Genomic DNA, 21,028 nt, shown 5'->3' on the forward strand with positions numbered 1-21,028 from the left:
GACGAAGGCGGGCGAGAGGCAAATCTGGGCACGCAGCGCCCCTTCCCTGGCGCGGCGGCGAGCTCAATGGAGCCGCTGTGCTCCCGGCGAGCGGCAGCGAGGGGAGGCGGCGGAGGCGGAGGCCCATCTGGCGTCAGACAATCCGCCTCTTTTTCTCCGCCCGCCGTCCCTGCGGACTGGGCCGCCGCCGCCGCCACCGCCGCGCGTCCAGCCCCCTTTCGGTGCCAGGCGGAGGCAGGCTGGCCGTCCCGTTCCTGGCTCGGCAGCGCCGCCTCCTTTTCTCCCGGGCAACCAATGAAGGCGGCTTAGGGCGGCGGCAGGAACGGGAGGGGGCATCCGTCTTCCTCGCCCTCCCTCCTCCTTCCCAGGAGCTGGCTCTCTCGCTTCGCGGCTGCTCGCGCTCCGTCTCTGCTTAGCCGTCGGCCCGGCTGCGGGAGCGGGAAGCAGACGCCGCCAGTGCCGCAGCCAGCCAGCCGGCGGGATCATGCGTTAAGGCGCACGGCCAGGGGGCACTGCGGCCGCGCCGGGAAGATGAACTACCTGGTAAGTGGGCGCCGTCGGGAGAGGCCGAGCGAGCCCTCAAGTCTGCCAGAGGGAGAGGAGAGACCCGGGGAGGGAACGAGGCTGGGCGGGGGGGGGGGGACGGACCGACGACTGACTTTCTCCGCCTAGGAGCAGGAGGCTGAGAGAGAGCCCCCTACTCGGAAAGCCACTTGGAGGCGAGTCTTGGCCGCGTCCGTGGTCCGCTGGGGGAACGCACTTCCGACTCGAGCGCCGGGCTTTTGGCTGGCCGGCCCCTGTGGGAAGCGAGGCTTGGCTTGCGGCGGCCCCGGGACGGACGTGCCTTCCCGCCGGGGCTGCAACCGGGAGCGCCCTGACGTGGCCGCCGAGCCCCGGCGCAGAAGCGCCTCTCCAGGGAACGGGAGGAGCAGGAGGGCGCGGGCTGCCCCCTTTCCCTTCCCGCTTTTGGGGAGGGGGCGAGAGAGAAAAGAAAAGGCGGGAGTCCTGGGGGGGGGGGTGTCGATGCTGCCCAACCCCCATGTTAGGAACCCGACCGGACACGAGAAGGCACTTGGTTTCTCTCCCCCGGTCCGGGAAAACCAAAGGCTATTCTTGCCCCCGCTCCCAAGGTCGGGGTCGGGATCAAGAAGGAAAGAGCAACATCTTTAGTGTCCCCCCTCTTCTTCCCTGGGAAGTGAGGCGAGTCTTTGGACGCGGGTCTAGTTTGAGGCTAAAACTGAGCGCGGCTTCTCCCGGCTGAAGGGGACGCAGCAACGAAGAGCTCTGTGGCACCCGAAAGGCTGAAAATATCCCACCCCCAGCCTCTTCAGGGCTGCACCACGGTCATGGCAAGGTTCCCCTCTGCAGTGTACATTGACCCCCAGGTAATAACTATTCCCGGGGCCCCTTCATTTGCTTACCCCCGGTGTGCAGTGAATGGAAGGTAACCACCCACTCCTGAGCACCCCAAGAGCGGCAGAGCGGTTCTAGAACGAAGTCCCGTGAAATGTGTGTTGTAGCAAATGCTGTTAAGGCCTGGCCTTGGAACAGGTAGGGTATTAGTGTACGCTGGCACCCCCAAAATGTCCCTGAATCCCATTGGTCTGCATCCAAACCAGCACTTTGGGAATAGTGGATTATTATTATTTAGAGAGAGTTGCAGTGATAACTGAAAGTAAGTCTTGCTAGTTTCAAGGTGAGATTTGGATAAACTTAGGAAGTGTGTGAAGCATGTATTTGTAGACTCTCCCTCCCCCAATGATTCTGCATGTTTCTGATATATATATATATATATATATATATATTCAATACATTGAGCTCTCAAGATTGTGTACATCATTCCCCCTTCCCTTTTATTCTCACAACAACCCTGTGAGGTAGATTAAGTTGAAAGATAGGGACTGCCCCAAGGTCAGATAATGAACCTCATGGCAGTGTAGGGATTTGAACTGAGATCTTTACAGTCCTAGCTAAATACTCTTAAGCACTACACCATGTTGGCTCCTTTGTCTTTGGGCATTATGATTCCCCAACTCCCTGACCTGTACATGTAGACATATCTGCCAATTGAGGGTAATGTTTCAAGCATCCAGTGAAAGAGACTATTGCCTGGGGAAGCCTTAATTATGCTGCAGTGCTAAACATGCTAGGGAATAAACCCCATTAAAACACATGTAGGATAGTACTGTTAGTCTTGAAAGTGTGCACTTGTGTGTGTGCTGAATTTTTGCTCTAATACTCAAATGTGGTGAACCCTCCTGGAATTTACCATAACAGGTCAGGTGGGGTGAAATGACTCCTGAATAACATTTCCTGATGAGTGTTTTTTTGCTGTTGCTCAGAATCTGAGGGGGGGGTGTTCCCTCTTCTCTCTCATTGGTCATTTGTGGCCTTCAGTTTTATTTTGCCATCCTCTGTAGAGCCTAGTTTGACTTGCTTTCTTGGCCCATCTCGCTGTGCAGACACTTGCACTTGTTCTTTTGTTGGAATGCCAAAAGACTGTGGACTGGTGTGGGGTGAGAAGAGGTGATGGAGAGATGCCGGCTTCCCCTAGCCTGGTGCCTTTTAGATGTTTTGGACTACAACTCCCATCAGCCCCAGTATGGTCAGCCCCAGCATGGTCAGGGATGATGGGAGTCCAGCAACCTCTGGAGGTCTACAGTTTGCCCACAGCCAGCCCCAATGGGAAAGATAGAAATGTGTGTAGAAACCTCCCACTGAACTAAATGAGATTTTGAAGTGCTTAAGTTCAGCTGCTTTGTTTATATGTTCTGACATCAGAGATGCCTGCAATGTTTTGTTCATGAATAAGAAGAGAGAAATCCTGTTCAAATGAGCCGTGATAATTGGCAATGCCAGGAAACAGCTCTGTTATGACAGATTTCACTAGAGCCAAATCCTGGCGCTGGTCTATGGCCGCTCGAATGCTACGGGGTGTAAAATTTCACAGTCCCTGATCTGTAGTAGGTTCACAGCCTGTATACTCTGGAGCAATCCCTACTGTGCTCATCTGGGTGTGTATTCTGGTACACATATGAGGCTTTGACTCGCCCTCTTCCTTGCTGGAACTCCTGGTTATCTATATTTGGTGGGTGTCCAGACCTCCCGGCTGTTGTGCAAGATTTGCTGGAGGGGACAAACGCTGTGATTTGTGCATTTGAAAAGCTCTGTCTTATGGAGGCAGCCAGTTGGAGGTGGGAAGGGCTCCCCATGAGCCATGCATGTTTACATCTCTCTGCCTCTTGTGCCAGTTGTTGGTCCTGGCAAGGATTACACCCAAGGAGTCCCACGGCTGGCTGTTTCATCTCCATCTCTGGGAGCCGTTGATCCCACAAAGTAATAGAAATGGAGTGTGACTTTGCTCCAAGCAGAGCCTGATGGAGCCAGACCATGGGAATGCTTGAGGCCTGGTTAGCTGGCAGAACAGAAGAAAGTTATGCCTGGTCAGAAGGGAAACTTGGCGAGGCCTGAAATTAGGTGGAAGCACAACTGCTGAAAATGTGTGCCTGTGTTTGATGCCCTGTGGCCAAACCGTCCCTGAAATCATTTCTGTAGTTTTCTGTGTGATTCAAAGCTTTGCTTGTTCTCTCTCTCTCTCTCTCTCTCTCTCTCTCTCACACACACACACACACACACACACACACACACACACCACCTGGATATACGAAATCCTCCTACCTGTTTGATTCTTGTCACGGACTGGGACTGATGAGACTTGTAGTCCAGAACATCTGGATGTCACCAATTTGGCAAAGGCTGCTGTATGAGCAGCAGGCTGTGGACTGTGAGCTCTGCTTCTGGTGTCAGAGGCAGTGATGCTTCTGAATACCAGTTACTGGGAATCACAAGTGGGGAGAGCTCTGTGGCACTCAGCTCCTACTTGTGGGTTTCCCATTGGGGGCATCCAGTTGGCCACTATGAGAACAGGATGATGGACCAAACAGGTCTTTGGCCTGATCCAGCAGCCAAGCTCTTCTTAGGTTGTCATGAAGACTGCCTTCTGGCTGCTTAGGGGTCCTTGTGAAATGAGTTTCAGGCTTGCCAATAACTCCCTTTTTGTTACCTGGAAGGCCTAGGAGCGCTCTGGTGGATACATCTTCCAGGTGCCGTTCTATAATCCTGAATGTGGTTGCCAGTATTCTCTGCTGAGTGCTCTGGATGGGGAGGGAATATTTGATGCCTCTGCTTCCCCCACCCCCATTTGTCCCACTTGCCCTTCCCCATCTGTTGTGCTGACCCACAAGGCTAGGAGAGTCCTTTACACCCAGATACAGAGTCTGGGTCTTTGTTCCGTGTTTTCTGGTTTGGAAGTTGAATTCCTGAGTGGATGCCTGTGTCAGGAAAAGGCAGCTGGCCTTACCTTTGGTGAAGTGTAACCTGATGATGCCTGTGGGACAAGTGTGTGTGAGAGAGAAAGATGGTGATTCTGGGGTGTCTCTGCAACTCCCCCCACATCTGTGTGTCAGTCTGAACAGCCACCTTAAAAGACTGCAGTGCCCTCCCACTTGGACTCCTTTGTAGTGACCGGAAGGGACCCTGAAATAATTTGTCATAGGGGATTCCCCTGTCTTGCTGTCTCCTGACTTTTGCACCGTTTCCATCCTTCAGTCTGCATTATTCACAACCTTATCCTTGCCTACTAGGAGTAGAGGCAGTATAACTCTGAATATTGGTTGCTGGAGAGAGTGCTGCTGCTTTTGGGTCCTGCTTTTGGCTTTCCCATAATGGGCACCTGGTTGGCCACTGTGAGAACAGGATCCAGGGCTAGATGGACTTTGAGTCTGACCCAGCAGGCCTCTTCTCAACAGCCTTCAGAGGTAGGACACACTGTCGCTCCATTTTGTTACTTCAAAATGTTTTTGCCTTGTCTAAGGGAGCCCCTCTGACACTCCAAAGGCTTGGGCAGGATTGTCAGCTTGGAGACAGGGTCCTTTAAGGGGGGGGGCACTTCCTGCTGTCTAATGGATGTCATAAGGGCTATCTTGATGGGATCACTCCAAGACCCTAGCGTTCTTGTCTCTGAGGCCAGCCAGCCGGCAGCAGATGCCTCTGGAAAGTTCATGGCCATGCCTTGCTGTTAAAAGCTCTAGCACATCTGATATTACAGTGGTACCTTGGGTTAAGAACTTAATTCGTTCCGGAGGTCCATTCTTAACCAAGGTACCACTTTAGCTAATAGGGCCTCTCGCTGCTGCCGTGCCACTGGTGCACGATTTCTGTTCTCATCCTGAACCCGAGGTACTATTTCTGGGTTAGCGAAGTCTGTAACCTGAAGCGTCTGTAACCCAAGGTACTACTGTACGTGCCTGGTTGGGTAGGTCACTGCTTGGGATTGGAGGGTGATGAAGCTGAGATTTGGGCTCCAAACTTCAGCAACACTTCAGTGGCTTGAGTCTCCATGTAAATGGGGAGTTGCCTGTACTTGATAGAAGGTGCTCCTGTGCAGGAGGAGTAAAGAGCATTTCCCTTGCTACAGAATCCTTGAGCTGGGAGGGGTTTGGGCTGTGGGGGCTTCCACGTCTGGAGGACCACATGTTTGCAGACTCCATGGAATTAAGTACAGAGGAGGAGCCTGGCCAGCTGTGTGTGTGTGTGTGTGTGTCCCCAGCCATCCTTATGGACTCCTTTGCCATTGGCTCTCCTGTCTCCCCTCCCCTCTCTTGGCACCAGCAGGCTGCGCTGGGTGAGTAATTGACTGGGCAGAGCTTGCCTTCTGGCAGCTGAACTCTCTCTGTGTGTGGCAGCTGCTGAACCCTGAGTTAATGATTCACCAACAAGTTGGAGGCAGTAAACTCCACTGACCAGGCTGGTGGTGGCTTGGGTTGGGAGGTACCCTCTACCTTTCTGCGAGCACCAGGGTTGAAGAGGGATCCGTGTCAGGAAGCACCTGTCTGGCATGGGCCAAATGTTGCCCTGTGTGCAGAGAGAACTTGCTGGTTCTCTTTCCCACCTCTGCTAGAGCATAATTTCTAAAGAGAAAAAGTAGGGCTTGAAATATCTGCATCCTCTTAAGCAGCAACGACCCCCACATCCTAAACAAGGAGGTGTGGGGTTGCTGGCTGCAGTCAGTGGTGAAGAATGGGTGTGCACTCTGCACATGCCCTAGGGTACACTTCTTTATTGCTGCTTTGCATGCTAGGCAATGAAAACAAGCCTGGTGGGCAGCTCAAGGGAGGCTTCCCCCCCCCACTGCACTGGGGGATGGGTGGGGGCTAGACTTGCACCCTTTTCCCTCTCAAAGGAGACTTTCTGCATCTGGCAAACATTTTTTAGGGAAGGGAGTTGCACAGGTTCAGAGACCTGCCTAACTAGCTTGACTGGAAGTGGCTTTGGGACAAAATAAAAATGGGTGCATGCTAGTCTTCCACAGCCTGGCACCCTCTGGATATTTTGGACTACAAATCCCATTAGGCTGTGCTTACTGGAGCTGATGGGAGTTGTAGTCTGAAGTATCCAGAGGACACCAGGTTGAAGATGGCTGAGATACACCAAGGGCAACAATGCCTCTCTCCAAACATTTTGAACCCCATTAGTAAGAATGCCTCCAACCAGTGATGTGGCATGGAAAATTTCCCAATGCTTTTATCTTTTATAATTTTCCATTGGCAAATACAGTATTAGGCCAGCTTGGCTGTTTTAAAGTTCTCAGCTTTGTTCAGCTAAATACAAGTAAGATAAACCTGGCAAATTAAACCAATGCCTTTGACATTGGAAAAGTATCTAATGCAAATAGAACATTTTCTGCTTAAAGTTAGCCTGACTTGCAAAGGAACATTTCCCAATTCCAAATTTTCTGGAAAGCCCACCTCACTCCAACCCCCAGTGGCTTTTTCCTTCTACTGTCTGCAGATGCAAGATGCTTATGATGCAAGGACCCTAAAGGAGCCTGTTTTGGGCCAAGTGGTGGCCACTTTTGTTGCTTGAGTTGTTGTGGTTTTGCTGCTTGAGTTGTTGTGGGGCTCTCTGAAGGGGTGCGCTGGGATTGGGAATCCCCACTTTTGCAAAGGAGGGTGCTGTGCAGAAGATTCACGGAAGCATCAAGAGAGGTTGTGGACATAACTCCTCCAAATTCCTGCCTCCCCACATTTTTCTGGCCCTTAATATGGATTTTTATCAGGTCCTCTCCTTTTCGGAATATCCCTGGGATAAGAAAATCCAGACTGAGGTAGAGGGAAGACAGCGATTTGAAGGAGAACAGTCATATGGACGATGGAGAATTTCTGGAGCTCGCTGTCTGCTTGGAACAACAATATGGGTGAACCCACAAAATTGCAGGGGTCAGACCAGATGACCCTTTGGTGCCCTTCCAACTCTACCATTTATGATTCTGTCATTTCTGAGCATTCAGGGCTGCAAATTTCACTGGAGTCCTCTTGCTCCTTCTGTCTCCCTGCCCCACTCCCCCAAAATGCTTTGCTCTTCTGCCCGTTGGTTGTATAAATGCTAAGTCAGGGAAGGTGTGAAGCAGTGGCAGAATTGGGGCAGGGGAGGGGAGTTGACGGAGGGAGGAGGCAGTGCCTGAGGCTCACCAGGGACTGATGTCTGCGGCTGGTGCCTGCAGTTTTCATGACTACGGGCACAAAACACACAAGAAAAGTCTGTGTCAGTCTCCCAAGCAAGTCTTGACAGGAATAGAGCAGCAGCAGCAGGCGCTGGTTATAGATGGCGGTCATGTGCAGTGCAGGGCTGACTTGACCCCCATGCAAAGTACTACAGGCACCGAGTGCCCTTGACCAAACTGGCAGGGGCCTCTCTGTGGTCTTATTAGCTGGCATTGCATGGAGTCCTGGCAATTGCAGGCCAAGCTGGTAGTGTGCTGAGCCCTTGCTTGGAACAGACGTAGTTTCAGCGTGCAGATCCCACAGGCTCCCCGTCAGGGAAGGAGACCCATGCAGTGTTGCAGAACATCCTGGGCAGAATGTGTTCAGGCTGTGCACCACTGAGCACAGTCAGAAGGCCGCATTCTGGCATTCTCTGTGACCTCTTGGTGAATCACAGAGTGCAGGACTCTCGAAGTCACAGACACCTAGTGAAGCTGAATGTTGGGAGAAAAGGAAGCAATTCTTATTGCACCAGTTAAACTATGGAACTCGCTGCTGCAGGAGGCGGTGGTGGCCACTCACCTGGATGCCTTTAAAAGAGGATAAGACAAATTCATGGAGGAGAAGGCTATTGATTGCTCCTAGCAACTATGGCTATGCTTTGCCGCCACAGCTGGAGGCCACAATGCTCCTGAATACCAGTTGCTAGAAATCACAGGATGGGAGAGGGCTCTTGTGATCAGGTCCTGCTTGCTGGTTCCCCACAGAATCATAGAATCATAGAGTTGGAAGAGACCACAAGGGCCATCGAGTCCAACCCCCTGCCAAGCAGGAAACACCATCAGAGCACTCCTGACATATGGTTGTCAAGCCTCTGCTTAAAGACCTCCAAAGAAGGAGACTCCACCACACACCTTGGCAGCAAATTCCACTGTCGAACAGCCCCATTAGGGCATCTGGTTGGCTACGGTGAGGACCAGATGCTGGCCTAGATGGGCCACTGTCCTGATCCAGAAGGCTGTCTTTGTGTTCATCTCTCGGGTTGTGTAGGGCAGGTGAAATGTTATGGTTCATTGCTGCCAAATGTTTCCTTGGGGATGCTGTGAGAGTGGCCTGCCACCATCAGAGAGAGGAGCTGTTTGGGTCTGGCAAGCAGAATGGACCCAGCTGACTCCCACCCGCTTCCCTCTGGGGATCTGCTGCCCTCCCTTCCCCAAGCAGGAGCAGAATGAGTGCAGGCATGCCGCCTGGTGCACTATTGCTAGCCTCCAGTTACAGGCTGGGCCTCAGGAATGGCTTACACAGCACGGCAGTCGTGTTTGGACAGGGTGTTGGGAAGTGAGCGGAGGAGGTTTGATCAGCTGCCTTCCCAGCAGCTTTCCCATCACAGCGTCAGGCTCAGAATGGCCTTTGGAGCAAATGGTCACTTCTGGAATCGGGGCATGGTGGCCTCTCAAGGGTCTGCAGCCTTCAAGCAAGCTTCATACGTGTGGGAAGGGATGTGTGTTTGTGTGTTTGCTGTGTAAAAGGAGAGCAAGAGGGTGACCACAAGAGCCACAGTATATTTTTGTGCAGCCACCACGTTTGCTGCTGCAGCACTAATGTTGCAGTGGTTACTCCTGTCCGAAGCATCTAGGGCCCTCTAGATGCTCTGGGCTCAAGTTTTTATCAGTCCTAGCTAGCACAGCCTCCACAGCACATGCCTCATTCTTTGTTGAGGGATGCAGCTCTGTCCTTTGTTCCTTATGTAGAGTGTAAAGTGGTTCTGAGCGGGTCTCTATCTCTACCCCTCTGTCAATTCAATCCTGTCAAAGTCCTTTCCCACTGCTATTCCTGCACTGCTCCTTTCCACAAGCCTTGCACTCCTCTGTGTTACCAGTCTGTTTCCAGGCTTAATTCAAGGTGCTGGTTTTATACATTCATCCTTTATAGGAACCTGCCCGGTCTCTACGATCTGCTTCTAAGGCCCTTCTCTGGACCCCACCCCCACCTCACTGGCTGAATAGTTGGTAGGTGCAAAAGACAGGGCCTTTGGGTGGTGGCATCTGGAACTTGGAAAAATCAAGGCCAGGCTGTTTCTGTTGCATTAGATGCTTTCATTGAAGTTGTTTTTACTGCTCTTTTGCTGTATATTTATTTATTTATTCTGCTTTTTAAAAACCTGCCTTGATTTACCTTTCTTTTCAGTAGAAAAGTGGGGTGTAAATATTGGAAATAAGAATGGACATCTAAGCTTCTGGTCCTTAGTGTTCTTAAAGCTCTCGGTTCCTGTACTTCTGAGTGTATGTCTTGCTGCACATCGTCATCTAGTTCATATGATGCTGACACGGCTGCTTTCTGTGTGCACGAGGCAAGCATGGCACGTACTTGAGCCATGGATTCTGTCCCGGCGCGCGAAGACTGCTGGTGTCAAAACCGGTGACCCAGTTTAAACATGATGCCAGCCGAGAGTAACCCAGCACATGTATATATAGTTTACACCCCCAGCATTGCCTTCAAATAGGGCCTAGCCTGAGTAAAAAGCCATTTCCAAATCGTGTGGTAGTGAGAAGTTAATTTCATTTTGCACTCTGGGTAGGAGCACTGCTTTTTGGCAATAGATTCAAGAAAGACGGCCGTCTTCATTTGATCCCACACAGCCCTCTCCTAGTTCTAGGTTGATATGAGAGGGAGGGGGGGATTCTTCTGAACATTCTTCTTGGTGGCATTGCCTGGTCCTGCAGTTACTGTAGAGCAGCCTTTGCAAACCTGGTGCCCTCCAGATGTTTTGGCACGCAGCTCCAGCCAGCTCCGGCTGGGCCCTTTGGGAGTTGTACCACCAGCCTGATGGGAGTTGTAGTGCTGACCCAGCAGGAGCTGTGCTCCGAAGCACCTGGAGGGCATCAGGTTGGTGAAGGCTGCACCAGACCCAGGTCCTTCTCCTTCCCCCCTCCCTCTGGGCTCCAGGTAGCTCTGTCTGATTTCTCTGGGAGGTGAGGGAATGCCCTGGTTTGCTGGCTCATTTTCTGGGTCACTGAGGCAAGTGGGGGTGAGGTCTCTGCTTCAGGCTGCTTCCTGACTTCATTGTCAAGCGCTTGACAAAACAGTTCACACCAATTGTTGGGCTCATCACATGGGAGAGAAGAGGGAATGAGTGGTCTTTCCTAGTTTTGGAGAAGAAGCCAACTACCTTTGTGCAGCTGGCAATGCTGGACCTATAGATGCAGGGGAAGGAGGGGGCAGAGTTCTGAGGTGGGAAAATGGACTGGGCCACTTCAGATATCCTGAACAGAATGACAATTTTGAATGCTCTCCCATGCCTAAAAAATAAGAAGGAAAAAATGCCTTGCATAAACAGTATAGCATCAGTACTGCACCAAAGGGACGACAGAACCTTTCTCTGTGGCATGCTATCCCTCCCCCTTTTGCAGATTTTTTTTGTTCTTCCACGAGGAACATTTTTTTACCATCCTCTAACCTGTGTTTTTTGTCCCCTCAGCTTCTGCTGTTTGCGTAGAGACCAGAGCTTTTTGCTTCTCTGGAATAAAGGCAGCCTGGGCAGAGATTTACTGGGATTCATGAGGGTTGCCATAGAACTGGGTTTGGGCAATCTGCCTTGGACACATTGTGTGTTTTGGGGGGCAAACTGCTATCTCAAAAGCCTCATTCTGCTGTCAGTAAAAGAGAAACTTCCAGGGATGTTGTGGGCTGAGAACTCAATGGGCCATTGCAAAAAGCAGTGGGATCTCCAAAATGAAGGAAGCCAAGTGCATTCTGGGAGAATCTCTGGCCAGGACATGCTTCATTTTATCAGAAGGACTCACAAGAATGTCTTCTTCTCCACTGGATTTTAAGCTTGGCCTTGAAATTCACAGTGGATTTTTTAAAAAAGGAATAATGTTGAGGATCTTGTTTTAATTAAAAACAAAGCAAGAATAGCACAGCAGTGCTGTAGGATTGGTGAGCCCTGGCACACACAAGCAGCTGACAGGCACACGACAACAGAGTTGCTATTGTCTGAGCGATGCCCTAATGATTTGTTGGTTTTCTTAAATGAGCATTTTGGAGAGCAGAATGCAAGCCGCAGCTCCAGGCCACAAGCTTGTCCGCAAAGCGAGTGCACCATCCTCCCTGAGGGAAGCATGGAAATCAGTTTAGACAATTAGCAGTGCTTTGGTGGCTAGTGGCCAATTTTCCACCACTAGAGCTGAGGATGGGGACGGATCTGTGTGCACGGGCAGAGTGGGGGAAGCGGCAATGTTTTATACAGGGGCTGTAGAGCTGGGGTCTCCAACATAACCCGCGGATGGGAGTCATGGTGCCCTCAGAGACACACCCTGGTGCCTGCAAAGGTCCCCTACCTAAAACTGAAGGGAACTAAGACCCAGGGGCCAGATTCAGCCCAATCGCCTTCTAAATCTGGCCCGCGGACGGTCCAGGAATCAGCGTGTTTTTACATGAGTAGAATGTGTGTTTTTATTTAAAATGCATTTTTGGGTTATTTGTGAGCCATAGGAATTTGTTCATTTTTTTTCTTCAAACTATAGTCCGGCCCCCCACAAGGTCTGAGGGACAGTGGACCAGCCCCCTGCTGAAAAAGTTTGCTGACCCCTGGGGGTTATTGTTTTCATTTGTTACTCTGTTATGTATATTTGTGTTTTTTTATATTGTAAACCACTATGTGATCCTTGGATGAAGGGTGGTATAGAAATATAATAATAATAATAATAATAATAATAATAATAATAATAATAATAGCCTGCTTTTTTTGTCTGTACTGTATTTTATTTGTATGCCTGCTCTTTTGGTGCAGGTGGGAAGATTCTGAGCATTGCCCATTTTTCTTTTGTGAAATGATTGTTTTCCATTTTTAATGGTGCCCATGGGTTTCTTTATTGCTCCAGATATGCCCCCAGGCCCAAAAAAGGTTGGGGATCCCTGGTTTAGTAGGTTATTCTGCAAATGACATGAACAGCCCAGTTGCCCTTGCAGTGGAATGCAGGACTTTAAGGAGACTTCATTCACTCATTTTCCCTCCTAGTTTCCTGTCTCCATCTTAGCCAAGGAATTAGCTAATGCACCATGGAGAGCCCTGGCTAACTGGATGGAGGTGTGTGTGTGTTAGAAACCCATGGACAATGGGGGTGTGTGTGCACAGATTTTGGTAAGAATGGGAGGGTGTCTTTGGCTAGACCCCAGATAAATTGTTCTGCATTGTGCTGCTCTTCCACAATGGTGCTATTGAAGTAGGCATTGATTAGGTTTTATATTAAATTTGTGTGTCTTCCGGGGGGAGGTGCTTATTGTGGCTTGTGTTGTGCTTGGCAGACTTCTGGGTTTGTGGAGAAGCCATAACAGGAGTGCCAGTAACATGAACTTTGGGACTGTTGGGAACAGGCTTCCATATTTGAGAGCTGGAGCCCAGCATCAGCTTTGTGTAAATATAAAATTCTCTCAGTGAGTCAGAGCCATCTTATCAATGGCCCACCTGTCCTACTATTGCGGAGGGAACAGAAGTATTCAGGGACTTAGGCTGAGGTTCATCTCTCCCTGGAGATGCTTAGGGTTGTACCTGAGACCTTGGATGGGACACAAAGCTCATGGTCCACCACTGCACACACATACCAGCATGAAACACATGCATGTGCAGCTGCCTTGCCCAAAACCTGGCTGTTGTTGCATTTCCGTGGCACCTGCCTAACAGTACACCAGAGATAGTTTACAGCCCCAAACTTTACATCAAATTGGTGCCCTCCAAATGTTTTTGACTGCAACTCGCATCATTCCCAGCCAGCATGTCAGTCAGTTTTGAGGATTCTTGCGCAATATTCACGGGTATTTCGACATCTCCCTCCCTCCCTCTCCCTGCAGCGCCTTGTCCCTTGTATGGCTGGCTTCCTGGGACGATCCCATTGCAGCTACGCATGCACAAAACCACTCATTGTTGCTCAGGTTCCCCTTGCAAGCTGGTGGGTGGATTGACTGCACCGCTGTCCGTGAGCAGGATTTGACTGGGGCTGAGTAACCACAGCTCTGTTCTGGCTTGCTGAGGAATGTGTGGTTGCGGGAGACAAAAGCAGCCTGTGGATCCTACAGGAGGGCTGTTTTGACTTGGCTGCTCTGCTCAGATTTTGCATGATGTTCTTTAAACTTCTGAGTCACGCCTTTTTTTGTTTTCTGTGACTGGAGGCACACACCTCAGTCTCCCATGCCCAGCAAATAGCTCCCCTGGGTGGTGCCTCCTCCCCACTTCTGTGTGAGTCAATCTTCTGGTTGTGTTACCTGATTGGAAGGTGCTCAAAAATGCCTCTGAGGCTGAGGGTGTTCTGCTGGGTGCCTGCGTCCAATCCCAGAGGATGCAAATGCACTGGGAAGTTACTTTCCAGCAGCGACTCATCTGGAGGGATGCTTGGGGAAGGGCTCCAGCTCACTAGCAGCAGAGCACCTGCTGTGCACCCAGAAGGTTCCAGCTAGGAAGAACAGTGTCCTGGCTTGGGATAGACCACTCTTTATGCCATTGCTAAACATCCTTTGAAGATGAGCACTCCGGGCAATTTGTGGTTCGAGATTGGCTTCTGAAGTTTTCAAGGCTGATAAGGAATTTGAATCTGGCCCTCCTGTTCTCAAGTCCGCCCATTTCTATCTCCTGCCCCACATGGACTCCCATTCCAGAATCCTTGGGTTGCCTAGAAGCTGAGGTTAGTGAGCAGCTCAGTAAGAGTGCTATAGAAGTGCAGAAAATAAATCAAGTGTGTCTAAAGTGGTGTCACAGGTGTGCATTTCACTGGGGGGAGCACAGACTTCCTGCAGCCAGTTCAAAGCCCTGTAGATTCACCTATACCTCCTGCCAGTGGTTCTCCAGGGTTTCAGAAAGAGTCTTTCTCAGCTCTGCCTCTGAATTGAACCTGGGACCTTCTGTGCAAGACAGATACTCTCCCAGTGGACTAAGACCGTCCACTGTAAATGGTTAAACAATTGCCTATCTACTTGGCATCCTCCTGTGATCTGCCAGTAGAACCCAGACTCCTTTTGGCCCACTCCTTTGCTGGAATGCTTCCAAAATCTTCTGCAACTCCCAAGGGTGCTGTGGCAGACAATGGGTGTGTGGGTGTTCTTAACAGAGAGGTTAATTTAGAAAGAGTTCCCTGAAGCAGAAAAAAAGTTTGCAAACCTTGCCTTTTCCCATACCTTCCCTGCCTTTCCCCTCACTCTCGGTGCCCAGCTTGAAAAGGGTAAGATGTAGGTATGATCGTGGTGCAACTGTTGCCCAGTTGGCATCACAGGTCATGGCTTCAACCTGGTTGAGTTGCAAGCATCTCCTCCCAGGCAAGCTGTGCTGCTCGTCATCATGGGCTGAGCCCCCCCCCCCCCAACTCCCTCCACACTCCTCGGGGGTTTATGAGGTCAAGGGATGGGAACTGGAGTGGGGCCAAGTGCAACAATGACTCCCTGAAGTGCTCGTATCAATATTTGCAGCTTTTATCTCTGATGCACCCGAGTGGGCGGATTCCACAGCTACACAGCGACTCAACAGTAGCCTTTGAATCACTTGTGCTAGAGTCAGTGAGCGGTTGTGGTTGGCACGCCTCTGAAATTCCCAGTCTGTGCCAACAGGATTGGCTGTTTTCAAATAGCTGCCCTGAGGGTGGAACAGTGTCCTCTGCCTCTACTTGGGCATTGAAAGGACCCTGGGTCACCAATGGGTGGCCTGGGAGCCACAGGTGGCCCTCTGACTTCTTCACTGTGGCCTTCCCCAGGCCAGAATGAGAGAGAGAGAGAGAGAGAGAGAGAGAGAGGGAGGGAGGGAAGGAAGGAAGGAAGGAAGGAGAGAATGGGTACACTCTCTCTCTCTCTCTCTCTCTCTCTCTCTCTCTCTGTGTGTGTGTGTGTGTGTGTGTGTTTGCTGTGATCTGTGGGTCTGTGTCCCATAGGAATGTGTTCCCATCCCATAACTCTGAAAAAGCTACCCCACTTCCTGCCCAAGCTTCTGCCTCTCCAGTGTAAAGTTTCAGGGTGGGGGGTTGACTTGCAGGGGGGAAATGGAAGGAACCCAGCTTTAACCTTTCTGCTGCAAGCTGCCCCCTTTCTTTTCTAGGGCTCTTGCCTAGCTGCAAACGTGGGTCTGGATCTCTATCTGAGAAATGGGTGGCTATAAAGGAGAGTTGCTGGGCAGGGAAGGGGTTAACCCACCCCATGACCTCTGCAAGTTTCACCCTGCTCTGGGTGCTGTTTGCACAGGAAAAGCAGTGCCTGATATTTCAAAACACAACAGTAGTGGCTAGGTATATGGTTGGGTTTCTTGCAATATGCAAGGCTCCCTAAGCAAGCTCTGATATGCCTCCTTAGCTGAAGAACCATCTATTCTGGGACCTTGGATGAAAGGATTTAAAAATGAAATGGCCTAGAAGTAGAGTTTTTCATAGAATTGTAGAGTTGCTAGTCCAACCCCAAGGGTCATCTTGTCCAACCCCTGCTGTGTGAGAATTCCAGCTAAAGCATCCATGACAGATGCCCACCCAACCTCTGCTTAAAAACCTCCAGTGGAGGAGAGTCCACCACCTTCTGCTCCAGTGTCGAACAGCTCTTACTGTCAGAAAGTTCTTCCTGATATTTAGTTAGAATCTCCTTTTTTGTAATTTGAATCTATTGGTGCAGGTTTTAGGGTCTCTTCAGAAAGGTGTTTGACATTACTGACAAACATCTTCACGTAGGATATCAATACACACACACATTTGGGAACATCTGCCTCACTAATTGGTCCAGATATCAGTGCCTCCTGGGGCCCGCCATATGCTTTGGTCTACAACTCCCATCAGTCATAGCCAGCATGGCCATATGGTGCTGGGGTGACAGAAGTGTGGCCACTGTGCTGACTGGGGCTGATGGGAATTGTAGTCCAAAGCATCTGGAGGGCCCCAGGTTAGAGAAGTCCACTCTAGGGAGTGGCACATGTTTGCCTGCTAGAACAGCACTTTAAACTATAGAGACAGTGTGGTGTAGTAGTTACAGTGTTAGACGGGGAGACCAGGATTCAAATCTCCACCTGGTCATGAAGCTCACCGGGTCACATTGGACCAGTCATTGCCTTTCAGCCTAACCTATCTCATGTGATTGTTGTGGGAGTAAATGAAGAGGCAGGGAACCATCCACCTTGAACTCACTGGAATAAAAGGTGGGATATAGATACTCGAATCTTGCTTGTGGGTTTCCCACAGGCATCTGGTTGGCCGCTGTAAGAACAGGATGCCAGACTAGATGGGCCATTGGCCTGATCCAGCAGGCTCTCCTTATTACCCCAGACATTAGAGATAGAACATAGCCAACATTTCCTCCACAAATCTGTGTAAAGCCACCCAAGCTGGTGGCCATTTTTGCATGAAGTAATGAGTTCGTAGCATTTGGGATGTTTGAACTGGGGACTGCATGCTCCATAACTTAATCCTCTTTAAGACTTTGCAAAACACCAGCTTTTCAATTGTTTGCCTTTGCAGAGCAACTGGCATACATCTATTTGGCTGCTTGTGTGGTACAGTGCTTTATTGTCTGCTGTATGCATACTTCTGTTTTGCAATGGCCTGCAGCCAAGACAATAAACTGTCAACGACAATGTTGCAAGGAGCAAGCGTTACTGCGTTGACGCTGTACCTGGAGCGGTCAGCTTTTGCCTGGAGAAGCAGCTGTCCTGAGCCAGTTTTAGTGGCCTGGGTGGAATGTACATTTCGGCCCTTGGAGCAGAAAATAAATAAGCCTTATCCTTTGTTCCTCTTTGGTTGGGAAAAGCTTGTGCATCCTAGTTTCTGCCTCCTATTTGTGATGAATGGAGCTTTCTGGAGAGCCCGCTTTACTTATGCCAATTTCACTAGTTTCCTCGAAGATTATGTAGAGAGAACCACATTGTAAGTCCTGAAGGAAGGAAGATCCCAACATAAAGAGTAGAAACTGGCCTGTCATTAGCATCACCTTTTGATTATAATATTGGGACTATGAATTTTCACTCTTGAAAGCCAACTGCTATTGCTGCATTAGTTTAGACTTCTAGTTTGCTCTTCATGGTTAATTCTTAGGCAAACCATTCTCTCTAGCTTCCTTCTGCAAAGCAGACCTACCCTACAGCACTGTAGTGGGGATTTCTGAGATGTTTGTGAAGGGCTTTTAACTTTGTCTGTGAAGCAGTATTTTCTCAATCTCATTAGAGCTGCAACCCCATGTCCACTTACTTTGGAGTAAATCCTACTGTACTGAATGGTTTTAATTACAAATAAAGATCCAGAGAGTCGTGTTGTAATGTTGCTGTTAGTTTTCTACCTTGCATTCATAGTTTTAGTTTGGGCAGTGCTTTGTCTCTCTGTTTCTGAAAAGTTATCTGGATGCTGGTTGGAAGGGACAGATTGTCTCCCATCAAGATTGGACTAAGAATTTCCTGTGGCACAGAGGGAGGGGAAACATTTTTTTGATTGAGGGCCACGTTCGATCATAGGGAACCTTCCTGGCGCAGCATGACAGTAGTTGGTGGGGCCAGATATGAAAGTGGGTGGAATATATAAATATACATTTAAAGTAGTTTCATACCACTTCAAACAGGCATGGCTTTTACTTTTATGTGGCTGGAGTGTAGCCTAGACCCTGTCTGCACTGTCTATTTAAAGCAGTATCATACCAATTTAAACAGGCATTGCTTCCCCCAAGGAAGTCTGAGAGTTGTAGTTTGTTTTAAGGGTGCTGAGAGAGGTACTCACAGAGGTATAGTTCCCAGAGTTCCCTGGGAAGAGGGATTGACTCTGGTAACTGTAGCTCTTTCAGGGGAATAGGGGTGTCTTAATAACTCCCTTAGCAAGCGACAGCTCCTATTATTCCCATAAAACAGCCATGCCTGTTTAAAGTGGTATGATACTGCTTTAAATGGACAGTGCAGACAGGATCTAGGCTACATTCCAGCCACACGTTTCTACACACATAAATGTACATCTAGGTAAGCATTATCACACTTCAAGGACACAATCCAACCAGGCAAAAGCAATCGAGGGGGCTCTGGAGCAGGGCTGGCGGAGTGTGTGGCCTGGGAAGTGGGACGTTTCAAGGACCAAATTGAGAGGCCTGGGTGGGGGCACCTCTGGCCCTCGGTCCTGAGGTTCCTCACCCCTAAAAAGAAGCATAATGTGGGGAATTAGGATTTCCTTTTATATCCCTTGCCAGTCACATACTCTCCTGTGTTTCGTTTTTGTTGAAATCATGGATTGAAATGTTGGTGAGCCCTCTCAGAGACCCTTCTGGAGTGACAACTCTTGGCCTCCTTTCAGCGAAACCAGTTGGTGGTGTGTGTGTGTGTGTGTGTGTGTGTGTGTGTGTGTGTGTGTGTTTGTGTCCGTCCCCCAAGACAGCACGTTTTTATTGACCTATAGGCCTGTGTCCCAAACCATAGGTGAGTGGGGCAGGCTAAGGTCTAGACTGGTTCAAGGGCTGGTCTTTTTTAGGAGACGGCTCAGCCGGAAATGGGGGCCCTGCTTTAAAGGACTTTTTGATGGAAGTGAGTCATCTGCTTTCAGAGTAATTTCCCCTTCAGTGTATGAGCTCACAAGATGCCCATTTAGTAAGACTTTGCGTGAGCAATGAGCGTTATGTTGTAATCAAACTCCTATCTGAGCAACTGGGGCCCTTTGGACGGCTTCCTGCTGCCCTTTTTAAAAAGTATTTTTTTAAAGCTACATTAATCATGCATTCCTCTGACTGGAGGGAAGGTGAGGTTTAACTCCTTCATCCCTGCAAAGTGTTTCCAGGGACAGCTGGAGAAGAAAAAGGGAAGGTCATGGCCTCCCAGCTTAATCTACCTTGCAGGATTGTTGTGAGGATTAAATGAGAGGGAGAAAAAGGTGGGATATGAATACAATAAATAATTAGTCTTGTCTTCCACCTTTTTCATGACTTGTTTTCTACTGGGCATCTTCAACCAACTGGTGCCCTTCAGCTGCTTTGGACTACAATTCCTATCAGCACCTGGTTGGGCCTGATGGGAGTTGTAGTCTAAAACATCTGGAGGGCGTTGACATCTGAAGTTGGTGACAGCTGCTTTAGGGAGTGAGGTTGGTTGGGCACCATGGATAGCATGCCTGTTTTTCTGTTTTTATTTGTTTGAAATACAGTGGTACCTCAGGTTACATACGCTTCAGGTTACATGCGCTTCAGGTTACACACTCCGCTAACGCAGAAATAGTGCTTCAGGTTAAGAACTTTGCTTCAGGATAAGAACAGAAATCTTGCTCTGGCGGCTCAGCAGCAGCAGGAGGCCCCATTAGCTAAAGTGGTGCTTCAGGTTAAGAACAGTTTCAGGACCTCCGGAATGAATTAAGTACTTAACCTGAAGTACCACTGTACATTTGAAATACATTTATTTGAACCTGTCTTTAAGGCAAAGAACAAAAAACTCTTTTAAATGGTTAGTTATCTGAATGCTTGGCCTCATTTAAAGCAGTATTGTACCACTTTAAACAGCCACATCTTCCCTCAAATAATTCTGGGACTTGTAGCTTCCTAAACTAAGATTGGGGACATCCCTTGTTCAAAACCCAGAAGAGGTTCATAGCTCAGTGGCAGAGCCCCCCCCCCAAAAAAAGCTTACTGTTTTCTGTGGAGGTTTCAGAATAAGGTTACTCTTTGTGGTGTGCATGGCAGGTCTTGTCCACCTAGATGTTGTTTTCTTGCATTCCTTTCCCCAGAGGAACATCTGACCTGGCATGCCTTGCTCTGTCCTTCCAGCCCAAGCAATAAGCAGCCGGGGGCGGGGGGGGGGGAATGCTTGCTCCAAGGTGCAAGGCTGCCCCCAAAGAGAAATTTCACTAGGAGGCTTGTTTCTGAGGAATTTTCTCATTTTTGTGACCTTTTTTATTTGATTTTTCAAACATACACATTTTTCAAACATAAACATTTTTCAAACATATACAAATACATTTCCATATACAGAGATTTCTCTGAATCTCATGACTTCCCCCCCATCCCCTCAGTGGGTCCTAATGTCAATGTTTTCAACTGCATATTGTATCACAATCTATGTTTTATATTTATATTATCCATCGTATTTATTGCACTACAAGTGTAATAATAATCCTGCTAATGTTTTCATCTGCTTACAGTGGTCTCCTAAATAAATTATAATTATTTCCCATTCTTTCCTGAAGTTTTTGTCTTCTTGGTTTCTATGCTTTCCGGTCAGCTTTGCCATTTCAGTGTAGTCCATCAGCTTAGTTTGCCATTCCTCTCTGGTAGGGACTCTTTTTTCTTTCCACCTCTGGGCCAGATTTCTGAGGAATTTTCTCAAATCAGCACAATAACAATATTCAGGAAAGTTCTTTTCCAATTCCCGCGCTTACACTGGGATCTGTCATTGTGAAAGCAACATGACCTGCCTATTAATATAATATAATATTACTGTAAACTGCTTTGGGAACCATTGTGGTGAAAAAAAGTGCCATTGTGCTGTTAGGTGTAGTTCTGCGCCAGAGGAACCCATGTAGCCC

The 21,028-nt window shown here is 49.2% G+C and overlaps 1 protein-coding gene across 1 annotated transcript in view; it reads left to right on the plus strand.

Annotated features, from left to right (window-relative positions):
* Positions 1 to 265: 265 nt before the first annotated feature.
* Positions 266 to 21,028, plus strand: part of BCAR1 (BCAR1 scaffold protein, Cas family member) — a 37,936-nt gene continuing 17,173 nt past the window's right edge. Inside the window, exon 1 of the mRNA XM_079988379.1 lies at positions 266 to 543. Within this exon, the coding sequence (XP_079844505.1) occupies positions 532 to 543 (12 nt within the window). The 5' untranslated portion in view covers positions 266 to 531. The remainder of the gene's footprint in view (positions 544 to 21,028) is intronic.

This window comes from Podarcis cretensis (genome assembly GCF_951804945.1).
Source record: "Podarcis cretensis genome assembly, chromosome: 8".
NCBI classification, from domain to species: domain Eukaryota; kingdom Metazoa; phylum Chordata; class Lepidosauria; order Squamata; family Lacertidae; genus Podarcis; species Podarcis cretensis.